The sequence below is a fragment of the Oryctolagus cuniculus genome (genome assembly GCF_964237555.1).
Source record: "Oryctolagus cuniculus chromosome 16 unlocalized genomic scaffold, mOryCun1.1 SUPER_16_unloc_1, whole genome shotgun sequence".
NCBI lineage: Eukaryota > Metazoa > Chordata > Mammalia > Lagomorpha > Leporidae > Oryctolagus > Oryctolagus cuniculus.
The window spans coordinates 2,004,654-2,031,959 of record NW_027208201.1 but is presented as its reverse complement, the minus strand read 5'-3'; the positions used below and the strand labels follow the sequence as shown (position 1 = coordinate 2,031,959).

Sequence of the window (27,306 nt, the reverse complement as noted above, 5' to 3'; positions counted from 1 at the left end):
TTTGACAGAGGCCAAACTCATGTACATGAACCCGATCTTCCTAGCCTCAGCAATTCAAAAAATAAATTCCTATTGTTAAGTAAAAATATCATGGTATTTTGTTACATGGAAACTCCAGGTTACTAAGGGAGATAATTAGGAACATGGAATATTCTAGTCTTCCACCACTTTAAAGCACGATTAATAACTTTTGGTGTTGAGATTGTACATTATGGTTGTCATTTTATGTTGAATGTTTTTTTTTTCTCCCCTTGTAGCTGACCTTTTGGCATTTTGAGCCTGTTCATTCAGTTTTCATTCTCTCAGATGACATTGAAAAACACACCTCTGACCCATGCATGGTCTCTTAGATGCTTCATTTCAGCCCAGCCTCTGTGGGACTGGCCATCTCTTCACCTGAAAAGTATTCAATTTCTATCAGACTTGAAAGTTAGAAATAGGCAAGAATGGCATATGTGTAGCCTTTGGGAGATTTATCCCAGTGACCAAGAAGACGTGTTATGCAACAGCCTTGCCATCATCAGCAAATGTGGTTATTCTTTGCTTAGACACCAAAGTCTAAAATCTGCATCCCCATCTCTCAGTGGGATTTTGACAACAGTGAGACACATTTCCTGTTCCACTCATTCCATTTCCTGCTCATTCCATTCCATTTACTTTATCCACTCATTTGCTAGTTTTCAAAATTTATAGACAGCTAACCCTTCCAAAAATCCAGAAGACATTTACATCACCAGATTCTGGTTGAGGTTTTTTATTGCTCAGTTTCCGAAGGCATCCTGCGAGACCTTCTAATTCTGTCCACTGAATGCCTCCTTGGAATGAAAGCTTTGGCATGAATTTGAAATGACCATGGGTGATGGGGGTTACAGGATAGACAATGCTATATATGCTGTGGCCCACAGCATTCATGAGATGCTTCCACAAGAGTCAGAAATGCAGCCATGAGCAATGGGTCAAAGGTATCATTTTCTGCCTGGCAGGTAACCATTTCCATTGCATGACATGCACCTTTGAAGTTTAAAAACTTTAACTTTTATATTTTGTCTTTTTTCTGTTATTTATTTGTTTAAGGTATACAAACTTCATGTAAAAACTATTATTGGGGCTGGTGTGGTGGTATAACAGGTAAAGCCTCTGCCTCTAGTTCAGGCATCCCATATGGGCATTGATTCCAGTCCTGGCTGCTCCATTTTCAATCATTTTGAACTTGGAGAGAAGAAGAAGATGGCCTAAGTGCTTGGTCCCCTGCACCTGCTTTGGAGATCTGGAAGAAGCTTCTGGCTCCCACTTAGATCTGCTCAGCTCTGCCCCATTGTGGCCATTTAGAGAGTGATACAGGGGATGGAAGACATTCTCTCTCTCTCTCTCTCTCTCTCTACCTCTCTCAATCTCTCATTCTATCACTTCTCATTCTATCTCCCACTCTCTCACTCTGCTTTTCAAATGAAATCTTTAAAAACAGTAATATTGTAGCCAATGGAGAAGATGTGAGGTGGTATATCAGACTGGCTTTGAATAGTATTCCAAGTTTACTGAGGATTAACACCCTCGGTGAGGCCTTTTGCTCATCTACTTGTGGAGGAATGTCTGTTCAATTCCTCTACACATTTTTGATGATATTTTTATTGTTCCTTCTGCTTTTTAAAATGTAAGTTTTAAAATGTATCTGGAAGAATATGTAGCCATATTCTCCCATTTTCTATCAGGTGTTTGACTTGAAACAATCCCTCCAGTTATGTAACCAGTGACCCATGCACTGTAGTCTGATCTTCCCTCCCTCTCTAAGCTGTTGCTTTCTCCAGATCTTGGCTGCTGGGATTGTGTGTTGTGTCCTTGATCATACTGCATGTCTGCACCTTCCACACTGATCCACAGCATTCTTCTTCCTTCCATAGAATTCCAACTGCGGTTTTCTATCAACTGAGAACTTATTTCCTCCACTTTTACTTTTACTGTCTACACCTAGCCTAGAACAGTAAGCCCTTATCTATTCAGCCATCTTGGACTCTTCCCAGTAATCAGCAGTATTAGTCCTAGGTTAGATGGATATTGCTAGAAACAGATTCTGTTACATTCAGAGGAGCTACATAAGATTCAGTATGTCAGATGGATGATGTGTGGCTTTTGGGTGGGACATAATACAAAAATGCACTTGTGTAGACTTTACATACCAGCATAGCTAATTTGGAGCTAATGAGAATTGATACAGTGAGTGCTGACATGATAGATCACCTCCGCATTGTGGGTTTTATTGGTTTCCTTTTCTGCTTACTATGACATTAATCTTACAACTTGCTTACAGTAATTTCTACTTTTGATTTGAAGTGTGTTGAGCCTGAGAAGTATTCCAGGATAGAGTCCATTGGAGACAGTGTTCTCAATGCAGACTGAGTGTAAGTTCCTGTGTGTGCTCCCTGTACACACAGAGATCTCTTTACCTACCAACTCAAGTGTTCATGTTTTTATTTTTGTAAATTGCTTTACAATAACCTAGATGTTATTGGACTTCAAAAGAAATTATAATAAGTCTCAATGAAAAATTTGAACTTTTAAGACAGTGTTGCTAAAATTCAATTTATACAGAAATGTGTATCAGATTTTTATACATTTATTCAATTGGAATATATATTTCCCTATAAAAATACTGAAGTTCTACATTTGAGGCCTTCATTTCAAGCTATAAAAAACATCAAATTCAGCATGAAGAATGTAGAAGATAAAAAGTGATAAATATGAGGGAAACACTTAAACAAAGTGATGAATATATCTGGCTGCTAAATTTTTGAAATTATTTCATAACACACATTTTCCATGAGTTTTCTGAAGCGTCCTCATTGCATGGAGTTATTTCTCTCCATTCCCAACCTTTGTTCAGTGAACCATGTATATTCAGAGTGATTCTACTTTTATTTTCTACACATTACAGAGAGCAAGAGATAATCGCTCTCTGACTTAGATTTACTGAATAGACAACAAGTTTCATCATTTTACAGGTAATAAGTCTAACTCATCAAGACATTATAATTTCATTTTTATACAAGTCACTGAATTCTGTTCTATATTTTGGGCCTTTACTGTGTCTTCATTTGCATGAGCCACTATTCAAAATCTCACTAATTGCATCAGAACAGTGACTATGCAATGGAAAATGTGTTTTGCTTAAACTCTTAGGCATCTCAATGATAGCAGTTTCAGTCTAGAAAACTTTTGAGTGGAATAATAGAGCTCTCTTATATGCTCTCTTGTCCCATCCTTATTAGATTTACTCAATTAGCAATACATCACACTGGTAAGGAAGCACAAATGATTAGCCAATCTTGATCATCATTATTGCCTACAGGACATGCTATCCATTGTGTATTGTGAGTCTGTAAATTTGGCAAAGGTTTAATGGTAAATAGGTCTCCTGATGGTGTCCATAATAATCTTGAGAGTCACTTGCATTCAAGAAGTACAGGTATCTGCAGGCTTCATCCTGCCCTTGGTGTTTCTGGTGGTGGGAATAAAAAGATGACTTCTGGTGAGTATTTTCTGCTTTAGAGTAAAAAGTGAAAAGTACTGAAATCATCCGTAGCACCTATGAGAGCATCAACCAATGTTGTAGGTGCAAAAACATATCATGGGATTACTGTGGTTAACAGCAATGTAGAAGCGTTTCATGATTTACAACTAAAATTGAAGTGATTTGACATCCTGAATGGGAACTTCTGAATTCCGGGTGATTATTGGATCCACAGTGATTGAAAAACTGCATATCCTAGTGGGTATCTCTGTAAATAGGATTGGTTTGGGGTCTGTGTGGCATGAAGACAATGGATGCCTGCCCAGAACAATGGCATGGGAGGCTGCCCTATTGCTCTGACTCTTTGAAGTGTGTGACACTGGAGTTTTCTGGTATGAAACTTTACTGAGAACCTTGCCTGATGCATCACTTTGTGCCCTCTCATGCAATCCAGGTACATAATTGCAAAAAATTCATGGCATGGTTTATTGACAAGCCCATGGACCAAATGTAACAAATAGGAATTTCTCCCTGAGTCTTTGTATCCATGAACCTGGAGGAAATTCTTCACCTGGGGTGAAGAGAATGATTCACAAACATGTTTTCCTTCTTGTGTTTTCACCAGGACAGAAGACCTGAGGTGTAGAGCTTTGGGTCAGAAAGGGTTTCAGATTCCCCCATGGATGGGTGGACAGCTGGTAGAAAGAAGTCAGACGGAACAGTATTAAAGTGCCTTGATTCAAGCAATCACACACACACACACCTACATACGTGCATGCTATATGTATGCACCTGCATGACACTGCATGTTCCACTGCAGTTGTGACCTAGGGTTTTTCACAGACTTCAAAGAGGTTTCCTTTGATTTTCCTGTTGCTCCTTATGCAGCTGAATCTCCTTGTGTTGTCATGATGATCTCAACTACTTTTTTCCAGATTGAACGGAATTATTACAAAGATGGAGATATTAGGCCGGCACCATGGCTCAATAGGCTAATCCTTTGCCTGTGGTGCCAGCAAACTAGGTTCTAGTCCCAGTCGGGGTACCGGATTCTGTTCCAGTTGCTCCTCTTCCAGTCCAGCTCTCTGCTGTGGCCCAGGAGTGCAGTGGAGGATGGCCCAAGTCCTTGCACCCTGCACCCACATGGGAGACCAGGAGAAGCATCTGGCTCCTGGATTCAGAAGAGCGTGGTGCACCAGCCACAGTGTCCTGGCCACAGAAGCCATTGGGGGTGAACCAATGGAATAAAATACTTTTCTCTCTGTCTCTCTCACTGTCCACTCTGCCGGTCCAAAATAAAATTAAAAAAAGGATGGAGATATTGAGGTCAATGTTGTGCCCACCATCAGCCAAGCAGAAAAAAACTGACTCTGGTGGGGAGAAATAACAGGAGGTTAGAACCTAGTGAATGTGTGAAGCTAATTAACTGAGACTGTGAAAAAATAAAACAACTGAGGGTGTGTGAGAGAACTCATGGAGTACCCAAGAGGTGAGTACTCTCCAGAGACGCCACAAACTCGGTTACCTTGGCACCTGGTGGGAGACTGCAGGGGAATTTGAGCTTACACTGAAGACTACACAGATCCTTTGTGTGGTCCTTGGGACAGAGCAGATGAATATTATATCCACAGGGGCTAGAGCTCAGACACTGTGCCTTCAATTCCACTCAGCTGTGTGGAAATACTTCCCTTCTGAAAAAAAGAGAGAGAAACAGATAGAGAGAGAGCGAGAGAGGATTTACCAAGCCTAAACTGGGTGTGTCACCTTTGGCACACACTTAACCCTGAAGAACTGAACAGAGCTCTCTGGCCACACCCATCACAATCCTCTAAGGATCCATCAAAAGCAGCAGATCACTTAATTTAGAGTCATAGTATAACGAGAAAAAACAGCACATCGAGGAAAATAAAAGAAGAAACCAATGAATATCTCTACAATGCCAAGCAACAAATGCAGAAACCAAGGAAACTAGAGCAAGGAAGACACTATGATGCCCTGAAATGAACAAAGCACCCAATTCAAGATTATGAAGGTGATGAGATAGAAAATGCAAGATACAGATTTCAAAAACTTTATGATAAGAACATCTAGAAGTTCTCAAAAACAAATTCTTGAACTACAGAAATCCTTACTGGACAGGAAAGAAAATCTCTCTCATGAAAGTGAAATCTTAAGGAGGAATCAAAAGGAAATGAAGAAACTAGTAGAACATGAGCTTATGATAGTGAAGGGACACAAAAATGAAATGAAGAACTCAATAGATCCAATGACAAACACCTTGGAGAGCCTTAAAAACAGAATCAGTGAAGCAAAAGAGAGAGCACATTGACAGTCCGGGAAAAGACAGTTTATTAAAGTGGAGATACTGAAGTTTCAAGGAAGAATTAGGGAAGAAACAGCAGAGGAAACTCTTTTGGAACTGCAGGTTCACGGTGGACCTACATGGAGGGCATGGCCACCCACAGCTAGGGACCCCAGCCGCAGAATCTATGCACCAATGCTGGAAAGGGAGGTGAGCCGGAACATTGGCCGAGATACCGGTGGGAAAGCTGAAGGAGGAGCTTAGAGGGAATGAGGCTTGAGGCCGCATGGGGGAAAGTTCACCAGGCTAACTAGAGGAGAGAGGGGAAAAAAAAGGGACTGGTATGGACACGAGTCTCTCCACTCAACTTTCAAGGGTGAGCAAGACAAAGAGCAGGTGCCATTTTGGACAACGTAGGGGTTGCACTCACCATTAGCCAAGCAGAAAAACCTGATTCTGGTGGTGTGAAATGACAGAGGGTTGGGACCTGGTCAATGTGTGGAGCTAATGAATTGAGACTGTGAAGGACTGAAGGTGTGGGAGAGAACTCATGGAGATCTGAGTGATCTTCGGAGAGTACACAACCTCAGTAACTTTAGCAACCCAGTGGGAGACAGCAGAGAAATTTGAGTTTACACTGAGGACTGCATAAATCCTTTGTGTGGTCCTAGGGACAGAGGAGAAGAATATTATACCCACAGGAGTCAGAGATCAGAAATTGATTGCCTTCAATTCACTCAGCTGTGCAGAATTATTTCCCTTCTGAATCAAAAAAAAAAAAAAGGAGAGAGAGATTTACCATGCCTAATCTGGGTGTGTCAGCTTTGGTGCAAGCTTAAGCCTGAAGAATCAAACAGAGCTCTCTGGCCACACCCATCAGAAGCCTCTAAGGATCCATCAAAAGCAGACAGTCCACTTAATACAGTCATAGCATAACGAGAAAAAACAGCACAGCGAGAGAAGAAACAACCAAAGAATACCTCCACAATGCCAAGCAACAAATGCAGAACCAGAGGAAACAAGAACAAGGAAGACACTATGATGCTCTGAAATGAACAAAACACCCCAATCTAAGACTATGAAGATGATGAGATAGAAGAAATGCAATATATGAATTTAAAAAACTTTATGATAAGAACATCTAGAAATTCTCAAAAACAAATTCTTGAACTACAGAAATCCTTACTGGACAGGATATAAAATCTCTCTCATGAAAGTAAAGTCTTAAGGATGAATCAAACTGATACGCAGAAACTAGTAAAACATGAAATTTTGATAGTGAAGGGACATAAAAATGAAATGAAGAACTCAATAGATCAAATGACAAACACCTTAGAGAGCCTTAAAAACAGAACCAGTGAAGCAGAAGAGAGAATATCAGACTTAGAAGACAGAGCACAGGATAGTATACACTGAAACCAAAGAAAAGAAGAGGAAATTAGAAATCTAAAACATGTTGTTTGGAATCTACAGGATACTATTAAAAAAACCAACAGTCGGGTTCTAGGAGTTCCTGAAGGCATGGAAAGGGAGAAAGGATTAGAAGGCCTTTTTAGTGAGATACTAGCAGAAAACTCTCTGGGTTGCAAGAAGGACAGAGACATCCTAGTACAGGAAGCTCATAGAACCCCTAATAAACATGACTAAAAGAGATCCTCACCATGACATGTTGTAATTAAACTCACCACAGTGAAACATTAAGAAAAGATTCTAAAATGTGCAAGAGAGAAATGCCAGATTACTTTCAGAGGATCTCCAATTAGACTCACAGCAGACTTATCATCAGAAACCCTACAGGCTAGGAGGAAATGGTGAGATATAGCCCAGGTACTAAGAGAAAAACTGCCAGCCCAGAATATTATATCCTCCAAAGCTCTCATTTTTGAATTAAGGTGAAATAAAGACTGTGCCAGCCTGCGGCACGATGAACTGGGTTTTCCTGAAACAGAGAGTGGGAATGTGGGGACAAGGACGCAAAGAATGGAGCCAAGACAAGTCCTGATCAAGGCTCCTTTATTGAATAAATCCAGTAGTATTTAAACATGACCAGTTGTTTACAAGAAGGAGCACAAAAGATTTACATATCAAAAAGGCTCTTAAGGTTACAAAGAGTTCCCAATAAGGTTCTTAATTATTGATTACAAGGGTACAATAAAACACTTAGGTGATAAATGCAGGTTATAGGTGTGACTGATTATCTGTATCATTTCTTGTGAAAGGTTTAGGTTCTTCCTGCCTCTTCCCGGAATCTCCCTAGCCCAATTGTCTGTGCCGGGGAAGTCTCCATATGTTTAAGTGTAAACAAAGGGAGTGACTACCTGTGGCTGCCCACAAAAGACCTTTCATAGCAAACAGAAATTGAAAGACTTTGTCACCACTCGTCCAGCCCTGCAAAAGATGCTTAAAGATGTGCTACACACAGAAACACGGAAACAGGGCCATCTATATGAAAGAAGGTAAAGGAAGAAAACCTCCCAGTAAAAGATCCCAGGAAGCTCAAAGCATATACTAGAAATGTGCCAGGGGATTCCAGTACAATCCCATCAAAGTTGCATGTACCAATGCCAACTTACTAGTCCAAGTGATCAATTTCAGTTCACAATTGATCACACTTATTTTCACTAAGTGTCAAAGGGATCACACAAGCAAGACTAGTGTGTGCTAATACTAACTTATATAATAAAAGAATGAGAGAACGATCCAACATGGGAAGCAGGATACACAGTAGACTCATAGAATAGCAGATGTCCTAAACAGCAGTCTGGCCTCAGGATCAGCCCTTAAGGCATTTGGATCTGCCTGAAGAGCCCATGAGAGTATTTTAGGCATGGAAAGCCAAAACACTCTGGCAAAAAAGAGGACCTAAATGAAAGATCTTTGCGAGTGAGATCCAAGTAGAAAGAACAGGGCCTTCAAAGAAGGAGGATGGCCAGCGCCGTGGCTCACTAGGCTAATCCTCCACCTTGCAGTGCCGGCACACCAGGTTCTAGTCCTGGTCGGGGCACGAGATTCTGTCCTGGTTGCCCCTTTTCCAGGCCATCTCTCTGCTGTGGCCAGTGAGTGCAGTGGAGGATGGCCCAGGTACTTGGGCTCTGCACCCCATGGGAGACCAGGATAAGTATCTGTCTCCTGCCATTGGATCCACGCGGTGCGCCATTGGAGGGTGAACCAATGGCAAAGGAAGACCTTTCTCCCTCTTTCTATCTCACTGCCCACTCTGCCTGTTAAAAAAAAAAAGAAGAAGGAGGAGGAAACCAGCCATCCAACTCCTTGGAATTTACCCAAAGGAAATTAAATAGGCAAACAAAAAAGCTCTCTGCACCTCAATGTTTTTCTTCTACTTAATACTATTGGTTGAACTCTGTAATTAACCCACAATTATTCTTAGGTGTTTAAATTTAACTGAAAAGTGATCTCTGTTAAATATATGAGTGGTAATAAGACAGGGAGGAGATTAAGAATCTTAGAGAAATGGTTAGATAATTAGAAACACACAACTGACCAAAATTGAGTCATGAAAATATAGAAATCCTAAATAGACCAATAACCAAAGCAGAAACTTAATCAGTTAAAAACACCCTCCCAGCAAAGAAAACCCCAGGACCAGATGGCTTCACTGCTGAATTCTAACAGACATTTTGTTAAAGATTTATTTATTTATTTGAAATCAGAGTTACATAGAGAGAGTAGGAGAAGTAGAAAAAGAGAAGTCTTCCATCTGCTGGTTCACTCCCCAACTGACAGAGAGGCCCGAACTGCGCTGATCTGAAGCCAAGAGCCAGGAGTTTCTTCCAGGTTCCAGTGTGAGTGCAGGGGCCCAAGGACCTGGGCCATCTTCCACTGCTTTCCCAGGCCATGGCAGAGAGCCAGACCAAAGTGGAGCATCTGAGACTCGAACCAGCACCCATATGGGATGCTAGAACCACAGGCAGATGCCTAGCCCATTATGCCAGAGCATTGGCCCCTCTACAAGACATTTAAAGGACTAACTCCAATTCTTCACAAGTTATTCAAAACAATTGAAATGGAGGGAATTATCTCAAACTCCTATGAAGCCAGCATCACCTTAATTCCTAACATGAAAAAGCTGCAACAGAGAAAGAGAACTATAGACCAATATGCCTGATGAACATAGATGCAAAAATCCTCAACAAATTCCTAGCTAATCAAATCCAACAACATGTCAGAAACATCATTCACCCAAAGTGGGCTTTATCCTTGGGATGCAGGGATGCATTCAATATTCACAAATCAATCAATGTGATATATGACAGTAACAAACTCAAGACAAACCATATAATTATCTTAATAGAAGCAGAGAAAGCATTTGATAAAACACAACACCCTTTCATGGTGAAAACCTTAAGCAAATTGGGTGTAGGAGGAACATTCCTTTGCTTAAGGTAATGTATGACAAACAGAGGGCCAGCATCCTGTTAAATGGGAGAAAGCTGGAAGCATTCCACCTAATATCTGGAACTAGACAAGGATGCCCACTCTCACCATTGCTATTTAATATAGTCCTGGAAGTTTTAGCCAGAGTCATGAGCTAAGAAAAAAAAAACACAAATTGAAAAGTAGGAAATCAAACAATCTCCATTTGCAGATGACATGATGCTATAGCTAGGGAATCCAAAAGACTCCACCAAGAGACTATTATAAAAGCCTAGAACTGGCACAAAAGCAGATGGACAGACCAATGGAACAGAACTGAAACACCAGAAATCAACCTAAACAACCATGTCTAAATACATCTGACAAAGGAGCTAAATTCAATCCGTGGAGCAAGGACAGTCTCTTTAACAAATGTTGCTGGGAAAACCAGAGTTCCACATGCAGAAGTATGAAACTAGGCACCTACCTTACACCTTACATAAAATTCCACTAAAAATGGGTCAAAGTCCTAAATCTATGACCCAATACCACTACATCATTATAGAACATGGGGGAAACACCACAAGACATTGGCACAGGCAAAGACTTCTTGTAAAGGACCCCAAAATTTTGGAAATCAAAGCCAAAATTGACAAATGGGATTACATCCAGCTGAGAAGTTTCTACACTGCATAAGAAACACTCAGCAAAGTGAAGAAACAACCAATAGAATGGGAGAAAATATTTGCAAGCTACACAACTTATAAAAGGTTAACATCCAGAATCTATTAAGAGAGCACAAGGGGCCGGCACAGTGTCACAGCGGGTTAAAGCCCTGGCCGGCATCCCATATGGCTGCTGTTTCTAGTCCAGGCTACTCCTCTTCTGTTCCAGCTCTTTCTCTACAATGGTCTGGGAGATCAGTAGAAGATGGCCCAAGTCCTTGGGCCCCTCCACCCACATGGGAGACCAGGAAGAGACTCCTGTCTCATGGCTCCTGGCTTTGGATTGGTGCAGCTCCGGCCATTGCAGCCATCTGGAGAGTGAACCAGCAGATAAAAGACCTCTCTCTGTCTCTACCTCTCTCTGTAACTCTGTCTGTTGAATAATAAAATAAATCTTTTTTGAAAAGAAGAGCACCTGATATTCAACAACTAAACAAACAATCCAGTGAATAAATGGGCAAAAGACTTAGACATTTTTCAAGATTGTAAATTAAAACAGCCAGCAGGCACTTGCAAAAATGCTCAGGATCACTAACCTCAGGGTAATGCAAATCAAAATCACAGTGAGGTTTTCCCTCACTCCAGATCATTTTTATAATGATCTATTTTTAGTATACTTAATGATCATATAGTTAACCCTACTCTAAAGGAGTTCAACAAACAGTATGAAGAGAAGGCAAGCAAAACGAAACACGGTTCCTCAATGGAAGAGACAAGGGCTATAAACAATCATTTATTCTCAAAATGTCTATTCCACTCTAGTACATTACATTTCAGATAAACTATTAGTTACATCAGATCAAGGAAAACATGATTTCTGTCTTTTGGGGACTGGCTTGTTTCTTTAAGTGTACTGGTTTTCAGTTGTGACAGTCATATTGCAAAAGACAGGCTTTTTTTCTCTTTTCTGACAGCTGAGTAATAATCCATAGTGTATATATACCATAATTTCTTTATCTAGTCAACCGTTGATGGACATCAGGGTTGAGTCCATATCTTTTTTATTGTAGATTGTGCTGTGATGAACATGGGGGGAAAGATAACTTTCATAAACCAATTTCATTTCCTTTGGATAAATTCACAGGAGTGTATGGCTAGATCATATGGCATGTCTATATTCAGATTTCTGATATATCTGCATATTGTCTTCCAATGGCTTACCAGTTTACATTCCCACCAACAAAAGATTAAAGTACCCTTCTCCCCACATCCTTACCAGCATTTGCTGTTTGTTGATTTCTGTATGAGGGGCATTCTAACGAGGATGAGGTGAAACCCTGTTGTGGTTTTCATTTGCATTTCCCTGATGGCTAGTGATCCTGAACATTTCTTCATGTGTATATTGGCCATTTGAATTTCCTCTCTTGAAAAATGTCTGTTCAGGTTCTTTGTCCATTTCTTGAGTGGTTGTTTTGTGGTTGTTTAGTTTCTTGAGCTGTTCATAGATTCTGGAAGTTAATCCTTTGTGTTTCATAGTTTGCAAATATTTTCTCCCATTCTGTCAGTTGCCTCTTCACTTTGCTGAGTGTTTCTTTTGCAGTGCAGATGCTTCTTACTTCAGTGTAAACCCAGTTGTTAAATTTGGCTTTCATTGCCTGTGCTTCTGGGGTCTTTTCCAAGAAGTCTTTCCCTATGTCAATGTCTTCTAGGGTTTCCACAATGTTCTCTAGTAATTTGATGGTATCGTGATGTAGCTAAATATCTTTGATCCACTTTGAGTTGAATTTTGTTTAAAGTGTAAGGTTGGAGTCTTGTTTCATGCTTCTGTGTGTAGAGAAATCCAGCTTTCCCAGCACCATTTGTTGAAGAGACTCTCTTGGCTCCAGGGGTTGTTTTTTGCTCCTTTGCCAAAGATAAGTTAGTTGTAGGTGTGTGGATTAATATCTGGAGTTTCTATTCTTTTCCAATTGTGGTTTCTCTGATCTGCAGTAATTAATAGAGTACCTAAAATGTAATCTATAGGAGCAAAACTGACACTTTGAGATGCACTGATTTTGAACAGCCCCTGCCTTGACACTTGAGGAACAATATTTTTTTGTTTGTCTGTTTTGTTTTGTTTTTTTTTTTTCTTCATAGTAATTGGTGAACTCTCTAGTTAGTGTAGAGTTAATTTTATGAGTATAAAAATTAACTGAAAAATTGATCTCTGTAAAAAACAATAATGAGAAAGGAAGAGGGAGGAGGAAGAAAGGAGAGAGTATGGGTTGGGGGGCAGATGGGGGAGAAGAATCATCATGTTCCTCACTTGGTGAGGAATGTGAATCTAGTTCATTCATTCTGTATACAGATATCCAGTTTACCAAATCCTATTTAATAAATAAATTTCTGGCACCTTTGTGGAAGACCACTTTGCTACAGATGCGTGAATGCCAATGGTATATTGATAGAGATTACAATGAATTTGTAAACAGCTTTGGAAGCACAAACATTTTAATATACATGGAGTATTCAAGAACTTCATGGAAAATGCACATTATTCTCTAATTTGATTTCACCATGGACATGTTGACATTCCATCACATTCAGTCTTCTAATCCATGAACATTGGAACTCTTCCTTTTTTATCCATCAGAATTTCTTACATCACTCCTTTTTTTTTTTGCAATTTTCATTGTAGAAATGATCATCTGCCTTCATTAAATCTTCTCCTAGGTGGTTTTTCCCTAGCTTTTATGAATGAGATTGTCTTATTGATTTCTTTGTGAGAAAATTATTTTTGGTATATAATGCTAATGATTTTGTCTGTTTATTTTGTACCCTGCAACCTTCTGAATTTGCTTGAGCTCTAACAAAGTTTTTTGGATAAGTCTTCAGATTTTTCTGTGTATGGAATCATATTATTTGCCAACAGAAATAATTTGATTTCTCTGTTTCCTGTCAGTATGCCTTTTGCTTCCTTCTCTTGAAAAACTGCTATGGCTAACACTAGTAGAATCAATTTTAATAAAAATAAAATGGAAATCTTTCTTTTGCTTCAGATTTAGAGAAGATGCTTTCAAGCTTCACTTCATTCAGGACAATGTTGGAATGGGTGTGTCATGGATAATCTCCAGTATATTGTGATATACATTTGTATCTAATTTATTAATTTTATCACAATGCAATAAATTTCTTTGAATACTTATTTATAAGTATAGAGATGTTCATAGGATTTCTATCCTTCATTCTGTCTATATAATATATTAAGTTTCTTGAATTACATAGATTGAAACATCTTTGCATAATTAGGATAAGTCCCACTTAAGTATGATACATAACTTTTTGATCTGTTTTTTCATTCAGCTTCCTAGTATTTTCATAAGATTTTTTTGGATGTTTGCCCATCAAGGATATTGGTCTGTAATTTTCTTTTTATGACTTTGCTATCAGGATCACAGAATGAGTCTCAAAATAATTTGAGAAAATGAGTGTGAGTTCTTCTTCACAAGGCCTCAGTGAGTTGATACACTCAGGAGACTTCTCAGCATTCTGGTAATCTTAGCCACTCAGAATGGGCTGCTGATTGCTAACCAAGGCTACTGAGGGTTCAGTGGGGCATCCTGTCTGTTTGGCAGAGATTTAGAAGGGTTGGAAGGGCAGTTGGTGGTTTTCTGTAGGCACAGATGGGTACACAATATGGCCATGCCACTTTCTGAAGACATGGCATGGTGGTTTCAGCCACTGAGGCTGGAATAGTGCTTTACAGAGCTGCTAAAGGGTCAGTGGGTAGCCTGGCAATGGGGGAGGGTTAGTGATGCTGCTCACTCCATGGGGCTGCATGTAAGTGGATGGGGTGGTCAAGCCTCTGGAGGCAACTGTTAGTTGTTTCCAAGATTGTGGCAGGCAAGGTTTCAAGATGGCACTGTGTCACAGAAACCTGGGCATGGATGGAAGGGCACAGTAAAAACTTTGAAAGGCAGAGTTTCAGAGAGAGAAGGAAAGACAGAGAGTGATCTTCCATCCACTGGATCACTCCCCAGATGGCTGCACTGAACGGGGCTAGGCCAGGCTGAAGGTAGTTGTCAAGAGCTTCTCCCAGGTCTCCCATGTGAGTGCAGAGCCCCATGGACTCGGGCATCCTCCACTGCTTTTCCAGGTGCATTAGCAGGGAGCTGGATTGGAAATAGTGAAGCTGGGACTCATACCAGTACCCATAAGTATTGTGGCACTGCAGGCCACCGCTTAACTTGCTGTGCCACAGTGGGGCCCTGATTCTGATTTCTGAGGAATCTACATATTGTATTATATAATGATTGTGCTAGTTTAACTCCCACCAGCAATGTACTAGGGTATCTTTTTCTCTACATTCTCACCAGTATTTACTATTTTTTTTTAGATAGCCATTCAAACTGGGGTGGGTGAAACTTCATTGTGGTTTTGATTTGCATTTCCCTGATGGCTAGTGATCTGAGCATCTCTTCATATGTCTGTTGGCAAGTTTTATTTTCTCTTTAAATTTTGAAAAAACATAATTTCAGTCCACTCTATAATCACAGGCTAACTGTACCAATAACCACTCGACAAATAAAAGGTAGAAAGAACACAGTTCCACAGGGCTATACATGAAAGCAGAAGGAATACACTCCAAAGTAATGATAAAATTTATGTTATAGCATGCACACAAACCAGTAGCAAAATTGTTTATCATAATTAATTATTATGTAGAATACTGAATTGTATGTGCTACTTATATGACTGGTAATGCAGTACATTTGTTTATACCACATTACCTTAAACACACAGGAATTCATTAATGCATTGTGCCTGGATATTAAAAAGGCTGCAGGATCACCAGGTAATAGGAATTTTCCAGCTGCATCATAATCTTATGGGGCCACTGTTGTAATGTGATCAAAACACTGTAATGTGGCACGTGGCTGCACATCTCTCATGGCAGAGGTTGTGTTTTCATTTTGTTGGTTGTTTGCTTTGCAGAAGCTCTTTAGTTTGATGGACTGCTATTTATCTGTTTTTTACATTTGTTGCGCTGGCTTTGAGGTCATTTCCAAAAGTCATCATTCATATTTAGTAGCTTTATAGTTTCATGTCTATGTCCAAGTTCTTAATCTTTTTAAAGATTTATTTATTTATTTGAAAGTCCGAGTTAGGGAGAGAAAGAGAGAAAGAGAGAGAGAGAGGGAGAAAATCTTACATCTTGATTCTCTTCCTAGGATGGCAGCAACAGCTGAAGCTGGGCTGATCCGAAGCCAGAAGCCTGGAGCTTCCCCCAGGTCTCTCATGCAGGTGCATGGGCCAAGGACTTGAGCTGTCTTTCACTGCGTTCCCAGACAATACCCAAGAGCTTGCTCAAAAGTGGAACAGCAGGGACTTGAATTGGTGCCCATAGGGGATGCCAGCACTGCAGGCAGCAGCTTTACTGTTTCATCACAGCACCAGCCAACTTAACCCATTTTGAGTTAGTGTTTGCATGTGGTTTGAGGTAAGGATGTGATCTCATTGGCTACATTTTGATATCCATGTTTCTCAGCACCATTTTTTAAAACAGAATATCATATCCTCATTGTACATTATTGAAATCTTTGGTGAAAATCAACTTAGCTGTAGTTGAAGTGACACTAGCAAGATGGATGCAACTGGAAACCATTATACTTTGTGAAATAAGCCAGTCCCCAAAAGACAAATTTCATATATTTTTCCCTAGTATGTGATAGTTAATATAGAATACAAAAAAACCTACAGGAATCAAATAGATATCCTATCTATTTAGACCTTATTTCTGTGAACTGTGAACTTCCTACATTTTACTTGTTAAGTATCATGGTTAGTAGTGAATTAAGCCTGTGATTGTAGAGGGGATTGAAAGCATCTCTTTGAAAAAATAAGCAAAAAAGGGAGGGAGGGAAATATGGGTATCAAATATTATCGGTCTCCGAGTGTAGTAGACACTTCACTGTCAGATTTGTGTAAAAACATGTCATGTTGTTTGCACAGCAATTGAAATTACTCAATGATGCATTTTTCAGAACATATTCCCATCATTAAAGAATGTTAAGATTATGGTTGAAAATATTACATACTGTAATCTGTTAATAACTAAACTATATAAGCAGTTCAAATAATTCAATAGTAAGAAGGCAAATAGGATTACTTAAGCGTGGCAAAGGGCCTGAATATGTATTTCTAAAAAGTAGATATATACATGACCAACAGTTACATTTAAAAAACTCAATATCACTAATCAATAGAAAAAATATAAATATTATAATGAGATTGTGCCTGGGCTATCATCAAAATCATAAGATAAAATAAATTAGTTCTGATAAGAAAATAAGGAAATGCTTGTACACTGCTAGAGGGAATGTGAATTAGTACACCTATATGAAAACAGCATGAAGATTCCTCAAGAAATTCAAAATAGAATGACCAGGGCCAGCGCCGTGGCATAGTGATTAATCCTCTGCCTGCGGCACCAACATCCCCTATAGGTGCTGGTTCTAGTCCAGGTTTCTCCACATTCAATCCAGCTCTCTGCTATGGCCTGGGAAAGCAGTAGAAGTTGGCCCAAGTGCTTGGGCCCCTGCACTCACATGGGAGACCAGGAGGAAGCTCCTGGCTTTGGACTGGCACAGCTATGGCCATTGCAGCCATCTGGGGAGTGAACCAGCAGAAGGAAGGCCTTTCTCTCTGTCTCTCCCTCTCACTGTGTGTAACTCAACTTCTCAAATAAATGAATAACCTTAAAAAATAGAATGACCATATATTCCATCAATAGATATGTACATATGGTCTATGTGTATGTACATGTGTATGTGTGTGCATGTATGTATATTGCAAGGCATATATCCAAATGATAAGACATCAGTATACCTAAGCAATTTCTGCACTTTCATTTTCACTGCTGGATGATTCACAATAGCCAAGATATGGAATGAACCTAAATGTCTACAAAGAGATGGATGTGTGAAGAAAGGGTGGTCTGGAGAGACAACAGGATATTATTCAAGCCTTTGAAAAGGAAGGAAATCTTGCCATTTTTGGCAGCATGGATGAATATGGAAGACATTACATTTGCTGAGAAAGCCAAGTACAGAAAGACAAATACTGTCTGATGTCATACCCATGCAGATTATTAAAAAGGCAAACTCACCAAAACCAAGAGTAAAATATTGCTTACCAGGGGCTGGATGGTAGGGAAATGGGGAGATGTTGGTAAAGCAATGCAAAAGTTCAGTTAAACAGAAGAAATAACTTCAAGATAACTGGTGGACAACATTATCAGTACACTTAGTTACAATGTGTGTATGAGATGAACCACATGCTGTACTCTTCGCACCACAAGGAGGAAGTCCTTGGTCTCAGACACCTTCTCAAAACAGTAAACCCCTCCCAATACCCATAAGACTTTTACTTCAGTTAATTGTGGATTCATATTTTTGGCTGCTCACTTGATGGGTTGCTATGTGGAAAAACTGGAGTCCCACCAAATGCTTCCCTAGAGATTTTTCCAGGAAACATTAACTTGCTGACCTTATCAGACTCCATCTATTTCATCTACAATGTCATGTATGCAGTGGCTCATGCTCTCCATGAAACACTTTGGGAGAGAAGTAGAAATGGGATCTCCATGAAATGTAGACTAGATTGTGCTTCTTCCCTGGCAGGTAAATCTCCTCTAGAAGCAGGATATGAATTAAGCACCTGGTAGCATCTACAGGTATTTTTATTGAGGTACAACACCATGACCCGGTTTTCATCTCAAGATAAGCAGGATCAGGCAAAATGAAAGATGGGTTCTTCCCCATCTTTCTGCACTTTTGTTTTCACTGCCAAATGATGCACAATAGCAAAGATATGGAATCAACCTAAATGTCTACAAAGAATGGATATGTGAAGGATGGTCTAGACAGACAACAGGATACTATTCAAGCCTTTGAAAAGGAAGGAAAGATGGGTTCTTCCCATATTTAAAGATATGTCTTTAAACACTATCAGTATTGGGAGAAGTTTGCCACTGAAGCACCCATTTTTAACTATTTAATTACAAACTGTATAGCAGGACATTCATCAAGTAGGACAAAATTGTGTAAAAATGTCCAAAACAATTCAGGGCAAATAATGGTAATTACAAGTTGGTCAAATCTGTATTTTCCCTTGAAATATTTTTAATGTCAGCAAATATGGACATAATGACTGTATCTTACAGCAAAATTTCCTCCATAATAATGCCTATGTTATGGCCTACATCCTGAAGACTTCTGGTAAAACAGAAATAGATTCCAAGTAATGTCCTAAAATGGCTATGGGAAATGCAGTGTTTAAAGACATGAGTATTGGGCTGGCACTCTGGCAAAGTAGGTTAATCCTCGCCTGCAGTGCCAGCATCCCATATGGATGCCAGCTCTAGTCCTGGCTGCTCCTCCTTTGATCCAGCTCTCTCCTATGGCCTGGGAAAGCAGTGGAAGATGGCCCAAGTGCTTGGGCCCTTGCACCTACATGGGAGAGCTGGAAGCAGCTCCAGGCTTCTGGCTTCAGATCAGCCCAGCTCCAGTCATTGTGGCTATTTGGGTAGTGAACCTGTGCATGGAAGATCTTTCTCTCTGTCTCTCACTCTCTCTGTCTGTAACTCTACATCTCAAATAAATTAAATCTGAAAGACATCAGTATTCACCCAAAACCAGAAAACATAATTGGAGCATGGACCACATCACACCTTTATAAATGAGACCACTGTCGATGTATATAAGCTCATACACCCTCCGTGGGTTTTGTGAATATATATAAATTTATCTGAATGTTAATTGAGTTTTCAGAATATATAAGCCATTCACAGAATATATTTATGAACTCCTGTTCTCATTCAAGGAGCACATTAACGAAATTTGTTGAATAAATCATTAACATTTAATCATAAAAAAGGCTACATGTGTTAATGCTACAAAGTATAATTCACCATCTAATTTTATTTTTTCTCACAACAATGACACTCACTACCCTATTTAATAATTGCTTAGAGTTGACATTTACCAAGTAGGTGATTTTCCCAGGATGGTTTCAATGATGTGATGATATCTTATTTAGAATGCTTTCATTATTACAGATAGCTATATTCTAAGCTAACACTTCTTAGAGAATAACAGATTGATTATTTCCCACAACTGACTGTCATGGCCCCAGAAGGTCAAGGGTGAGAAAACTCTACTTAAAATCTCTTTAGAATCAATGGTCTTGAATTTTTAAGTTTGAGCACAGATTGCTCCCTACATTATCTCCGAAAGAATCACACTGTTACCTGAAGAAAAGTCTGGGGTGGGGAGTTCTCACCCTTTTTAAATTTATTAAGGCATGCCTGATATATCAAAAATTACACACTTTTGATGAGTCTAGACATATCCATACACTCATGATATCATCACCAAAATCAAGAAATTAAGCAGGGTCTGGCACTCTGGCATATGGGGTAAAGCCATTGCCTGCAGTGCCAGCATCCCATATGGGCACCAGTTCTAGTCTTAGCTGCTTCTATTCCAACCCAGCTCTCTGATGTGGCCTGAGAAATCAGTAGAAGATGGCCCAAGTTCTTGGGCTCCTGCACCAATGTGGGAAGACATGGAGGAGGCTCCTGGCTTTGGACTGGTGCAGCTCTGGCTATTGTGGCCAAATGGGGGGGTGAACCTACCAATAGAAGACCTCTGTCTCTCTTTTTGACTCTCCTTCTCACTCTGTGTATCTCTGACTTTCAAATAAAAATATTTAAAAAAAGAAATTAAACATATGATCTATGTTAACTCTCTTTAGAAGTACACATGTAAGGTTCCAAGAAGACCCAAAGAGACCCAACTAGCCAGGATTGCAGCACAGCCCAAGCCTCAGCCACCTTCTCTACAATAACCCAGAATATTTCTGGTTAGATTCAAGTATTCCTGCAGAGTTTTCATGAGAAGAGATCTTATTTGAGGCCATGAGATGATGACCATCCAAAGTAAAGTAAGTCTCTGGCAAAAAGAAAACCTCGGAGTCAGGAGGAAAAAAATAAGATTATTACATATGAATTTTCAATCAGTTATTTGAATGTATTCCTCATTTCTGAATTATGCCTGCCTTCTAGCTCCATCCATTCATAAGGAAACTCCAATTTACAAACAGCACTGGGGACCACATCTCCTTAGATGAACAAGAAAACACATGTCAAAATATGATATCCAGAATGTTTTAAATTCCCCAGTTGGTCTTGATTTTAAGGTTAAAGTTGGAGAGAATTCCCCTAAGAGTTCGTATAAGCAAGCTTACTCATCAAAGAAGGCATGATAGAATGGCCTATTGCATTCAAAGAGGTATACTTCCACTTCAATACTGGATATCAACAGAGAGATCTGAATACACTCCTCAAATCAGATATAGTGTGAACCCTTCAATTTAGTAGTAAACCCACTTTTCACATGCTGTCTGTGTACTCTGTGGTATTTCTTATATATATATATTCTGATTAACTGCCTGTTAAAAGATCAAGTTTGATTGGGGAAACTCTGAAAGACACTGGCACAGGCAAAAAAAATATCTTGGAAAAGACCCCAGAAGCAAGGCAATCAAAGCCAAAATTGACAAACAGGATTACATACATCAAGCTGAGAAGCCTCTGCTCTGCAAAAGAAACACTTGGCAAAGTGAAAAGGCAACTGACAGAACTATAAAATTGATAAAAGATTAATATCCAGGATCTATAAAGAGCTCAAGAAACTCCACAACAACAAAGCAAACAATTCAGTTAAGAAATAAGCAAAGGATTTCAACACGCATTTTTCCAAAGAGAAAATTCAAATGGACAACAGATGCATGAAAAAATGCTCAGGATCACTAGCCATCAGGGAAATGCAAATCAAAACCACAATGAGGTTTCACCTCACCCCACTTAGAATGGCTTTCATACAGAAATCAACAAACAATAAATGCTGGCAAGGATGTGGAGGAAAATATACCATAATCTACCATTGGTGGGAATGTAAACTGCTGGTATATCCATTGTGAAAGACAGTATGGAAATACCTCAGAAAGCTGAAAACAGATATAGCACACAACCCAGTATCCCACTCCTGGGAATTTACCCAAGGGAAATGGAATCAGCCTATGAAAGAATTATCTGTGCCCTATGTTCACTGCAGCTCAATTCAGCTAAGGTAGGTTATCGATCCAGATGTCCATCAACTGATGACTGGATAAAGAAATTATGGGACATATACACTGCAGAACACTACCCAGCCATAAAAAGGATGAAGCCCTGTCTTTTGTCAACAAAATAGATACACCGGGAAACCATTATACTTAGTAAAATAAGCCCATTTCAAAAAGACAAATACCATGTTTTCCCTGATTTGTGGTTAACTAATAGAGCTCCAAAAATGTAATGTATAGGAGTGACATTGTCATTTTGAGATTTAATGTTTGTTTAGAACACTTGTCACTACTGTTGAGGAACAGTGTTGTTTTTCTTCTTACTATTTGTTGAACTCTTTTCTGAGTGTAGGGTTAATCTTATGAGTATAAAGTAAATGAAATTAGATCACTGTAAAAATTAAGAAGGAATAAGAGAGGAAGGAGGATGAAGGGTGGGGGCCTGGGCAGGAGGGAGTGTGGGAGAGGAAGTATCACTATGTTCCTAAGTCTGTATACATGAAATACATGTAATTTGTGTATCTTAAATAAGAATTTTTAAAAAAGATCCAGTTTCAATAAGCCATTGTTTTTTTTTTTTTTTTTTTTTTTTTTTTTTTTTTTTTTTTTTTTGACAGGCAGAGTGGACAGTGAGAGAGAGAGACAGAGAGAAAGGTCTTCCTTTGCCGTTGGTTCACCCTCCAATGGCCGCCGCGGCCGGCGCGCTGCGGCCGGCGCACCGCGCTGATCCGATGGCAGGAGCCAGGAGCCAGGTGCTTTTCCTGGTCTCCCATGGGGTGCAGGGCCCAAGCACCTGGGCCATCCTCCACTGCACTCCCTGGCCACAGCAGAGGGCTGGCCTGGAAGAGGGGCAACCGGGACAGAATCCGGCGCCCCGACCGGGACTAGAACCCGGTGTGCCGGCGCCGCTAGGCGGAGGATTAGCCTAGTGAGCTGCGGCGCCGGCCTAAGCCATTGTTTTTAAATCTGGTCTATTTAGTCTTGCAGCACTTGAGTGAATAAAATGAACAAAGGTAATGAATACATAGAGTTCAAAACACAGACATACAAATACCAAACATATCTCTCCATGTGTCTTGAAACTCTTAGCCATGCATGCTAAGAATCCTTCTTATGTACTGACACACTATAAACACAAGTAGATTATGAACTGACACACCACACACTTCTTTGTAGACACTACTTCCATTGTCCTGGAAGTTGTACGCACCATTCAGTCCTCAATCTTTGTTCAACTAAGCATCTCTAAGCAATGATTTATGCCATCCTAGGCATAACTTGGACTATCCTAGGTAATTCTGTAGGCCATTTATATAACAAGTGTACTTGCAGCCCTAATGTGTTAATTTATGGAATAAAGTGCTCTACATGGCCTCCGAAGCCCAGAAATGGATTAAACACAATCCACAGTTCATAAAACACATTTCATTTCAGTATTGGCCTACATATTTTGTGCAGTCACATTTGGTGGTATGAAGACTTATCACAACCTTAGGTTCTTTTACCTACTCTTAAATAAGTCTTCTACCCAAGCAAGGTTGAGGACATGGTAAAAAGATGAAGACAATTCAAAAAGTTAGCAGCAGTTTTAATGGCATAATAGAGAGGCACCTTACTCCTCTAGTCTAGAGGAAGATAGTTTTAAAAAGAGGGAGAGAGCAATCCCAGAGAACCCTTAGTTTTTTAGGATGGATTAGATGCTTATTAACATCACTTACAAAAGTGTCTTGAACTTAATGGAGCTTATGTTGAGAGAGCATATTTATATATTTTTTTTTGACAGGCAGAGTGGACAGTGAGAGAGAGAGACAGAGAGAGAAAGGTCTTCCTTTGCCGTTGGTTCACCCTCCAATGGCCGCCACTGCAGCGGGCGCACCGCGCTGATCCGATGGCAGGAGCCAGGATCCAGGTGCTTTTCCTGGTCTCCCATGGGGTGCAGGGCCCAAGCACTTGGGCCATCCTCCACTGCACTCCCTGGCCACAGCAGAGAGCTGGCCTGGAAGGGGGCAACCGGGACAGAATCCGGCGCCCCGACCGGGACTAGAACCCAGTGTGCCGGCGCCACAAGGTGGAGGATTAGCCTATTGAGCCACGGCGCCGGCTCATATTTATATTTTTTAATTTTTCTCTTATAGTTCCATTTGCCATGAACATTGTGATGTCTCCAACTCTTGTAGAATTTGCTGATTTTTCACCTTCAATTATGTCTACATTTGCTTATTTCTAGGCAAGGTGGTTTACTGAGAATATTTCCATAGTTGTTCCTTCTGATAAACTGATACATTCATCAACATAAAATAACCTTTCTGGTTTCTTACAACCATTTCTGACTTAAAGTCTGTTATATCTGAAATTAGAACAGCTGCCTCAACTGTTCCAAGAACATTCAGGATAGTTTCCAGTTGTTTTATCAGTTCTTACCAGACACATAATGTAAGACGCAACTTAACACAAGACTCTAGTGTGATTTGATACTACATAAACTCCAAAAGCAGCAGCAGGGAGGGTGCACCAAGGGGTGGTCGCCAGTGGCCAGGCCATGCTGAGTGGCAGATGGCATGCTTACCTCAGTGCTGTGGGTGTCTGGGGTGCCTGCAGGAGACAAGGTCACGGCCCCCAGTGGATCAGAGCGAAAGGGCAGGGCAGATGCCCAGCATTTTTCCACACAACCCTGCTGGAGTTTCTGATTGCCCCCTCTCCAAGAAGCCACTCGGATATGAAGCATTAATCGATGACATGAGTAATGAAATGCTGAGAAAAGCCTATCCCACTACTGACAGGATTCCTAACATCATGCCACAGGCAGCAAGGACAACCGAAAAAATAAAATAAATAAAAAAAAACAGAGCAGCAATAGATTATACTTTTTAAAAAACACACCTACATTTTCTCAATACCATATTCCTTTTGAAACAAGGTGACAGGTAATAAGTTCAAGAGAATGTTTCTGTCTCTTCTTATGCTGATAGTCCTTATTCCCCTGACTTCTCCAGCTGGACTTAGGGGGAAGAAAATGTCCCACAGGGTATCCCAGTACCACCAGCCTCTGCTTCTACAGTTTGTTCCTGCCATGTCCCATAACAGGCTATGTGTTCTTGCACCTTTAGACTTGGATGGGCATTAAACTCTTCAGGCCTAGCTAAGGCAACCAGAGTCAAGGTGGTATACAAATTCATGACATGTTGGGCATTCATCTCTGAAAGTTCTACTTGGTAGAAATACTTGAGATCACTAATTGAGAAAACCAATTATCATGTTCATCTTGATGCAATGAGAAGAACACAATGCAATTTCTCTGACACTGTGGTTAAAAAATAAAAAAAAAGTATAACCTGAATCCAATCTTCTATCTATCAAAGCAATCTGAAGAACATTTTACAAAATTCTATGAAATAATGACTTCACTTTCAAAGCAGTCATGGTCATGAAAAACAAAGGTTGAGAAACCATTCTGTTCAGTACTTAAAGAAACATGTTTTCTAGGAAAGCAAACAAAAGCAACTAAGTATACGCAATGTCTGGGAGTAAACAGAACCCATAATATTTCATGATAATTAAAATTTTAATAGCCTGAAGAAAGAACCACCCCATGGAGAGCTATGCCACTTTCAAAGAGGAAGAATTAACTTGAAAAACATGCCAATTTTCCCAAAATTGACTTCGGGAATCAGCGTAGTTTAAGTCAGCAGCCACGTACCTTCCTGGACCTCCATTCTTGACACGTGTGCAAGGGAAGGTGTCAAAGGAAGACGACAAGCAGGAGCTGGCCACTGGTCAAGGAGCAGCCATTCACACCTGGAGCTGCTGTGCTTCCCAGAGCTCCACCCTAGACCGAGAAAAGCCCCACCTGTGGAATGGGCCTCCCTCTCCAGTCTTGCCCTCTGAGCCCCAGAGCTCAACCCCAGGCCCTGACCCCCACCACACAGACGTGGTCAGCCACACCCCCGGGCCAGGTGTTGCTCACACGCAGGCTCCCGCTCAGTGCCCAGGGAGTGAAATGGGTCTGGCATCACGGCCCAGGCCTAGCATTCTCAGCTCACCACAGTATTGCCTGGAAGCCCCCCCCCCACCTCCCAGTCCTCCTCTGAAGCAGGCCAAGCCCATTCCTCTACTCAGGAACAAACCAGAAGACCTCTGCTGGGGGCTGTAGGAACTTGTAGAGACCACCTCAGGCCAGAACTCTGCCACAGAGACTGCCATCTGGGACCTCCCACACCAGACCGGAAACAGAAGCTCTGTGTGCCTACTCACTTTAGCCAGAAGCGGAAATGCAGGGCAGCCCTCCCAGGGCCGGAAATGCAACCGCCATGCATGCATTTCACCTGCCACCAGGGGTCCAGTGGGTGAGCAGCAGATGGGAGGCAGGGCCACTGCTTGCTTGTGACTGACCCTCGTGGGGCCCTTTCTTCCCCCACACCCACAACGCAGACATGTTTTGATTGTTACCAGCTGTGGGAAGCTGCGCAGGACAGCTCCTGGCTTCCACAAAGAAGAATTATCAATAGCTCCGTGGTTGGGAAAGACTGCAGAGGGGCCGGTAAGTCTCCGACATTCTGAATAAAGTGGAAATCATTCAGAAGTCAACAGAAACAAGACGTGTTTATGGGGTCTAGGGTCACCGTGAAGTGAAATGCGCACAGTGTTAAGTCACTTTTTCCTATTTTAGGGAGTAGATGACTGGACAAGAAACAGGTGAATCCAGTCACAGCCAATGAGCAGATTCCTACTACCCTTTAATAAATCCTCTTTAATAGGGCATGGTGTGAGGGACCGGCACTGGGACATAGTAGACTGAGCCTCCGCATGCAGTGCCGGCATCCCATATGGGTGCTGGTTTGAGTCCAGGCTGCTCTTCTGATCTAGCTCCCCGCTATGGCCTGGGAAAGCAGTGGAAGATGGCCCAAGTCCTTGGGCCCCAGCAACCACGTGAGAGACCTGGAAGAAGATCCTGGCTCCTGGCTTCGGATCAGGCCAGCTCTGGCCAATGTTCCTCTGGGGAGTGTAACAGTGGATGGAAGACTCTCTTTCGCAAGCACTCTCTCTCTCTCTTTCTCTGCCTCTCTGTAACTCTACCTTTCAAATAAATAAATCTTTTTTAAAAAATTTTCATGGAATAATTGAATTATACGTTTAGGGGCAGATGTTGTGATGCAACTGGTTGCACTACTGATTACAACTGCATCCCATATGGAGAGTGCCAGTTCTAGTCCCACAAGCTTCACTCCCAATGCAGCCTTCTGCTAATGTATCTGGTGAGGCAGCAAATGATGGCCCTAGTGCTTGGCCCCTGCCGC

General features: G+C 40.8%; 1 protein-coding gene and 1 pseudogene across 1 annotated transcript in view; one reads left to right on the top strand and one right to left on the bottom strand.

Annotated features, from left to right (window-relative positions):
• LOC127482645 (vomeronasal type-2 receptor 116-like) overlaps positions 1-24,737 on the bottom strand; it is a 52,877-nt gene extending 28,140 nt beyond the window's left edge. The window contains exon 1 of the mRNA XM_070067590.1: positions 24,579-24,737. Coding sequence (XP_069923691.1) covers positions 24,579-24,737 — 159 coding nt within the window. The remainder of the gene's footprint in view (positions 1-24,578) is intronic.
• A 117-nt stretch (positions 24,738-24,854) lies between these two features.
• LOC138847762 (phosphatidylinositol N-acetylglucosaminyltransferase subunit Y-like) lies at positions 24,855-25,155 on the top strand (annotated as a pseudogene).
• The last annotated feature ends 2,151 nt before the right edge of the window (positions 25,156-27,306 follow it).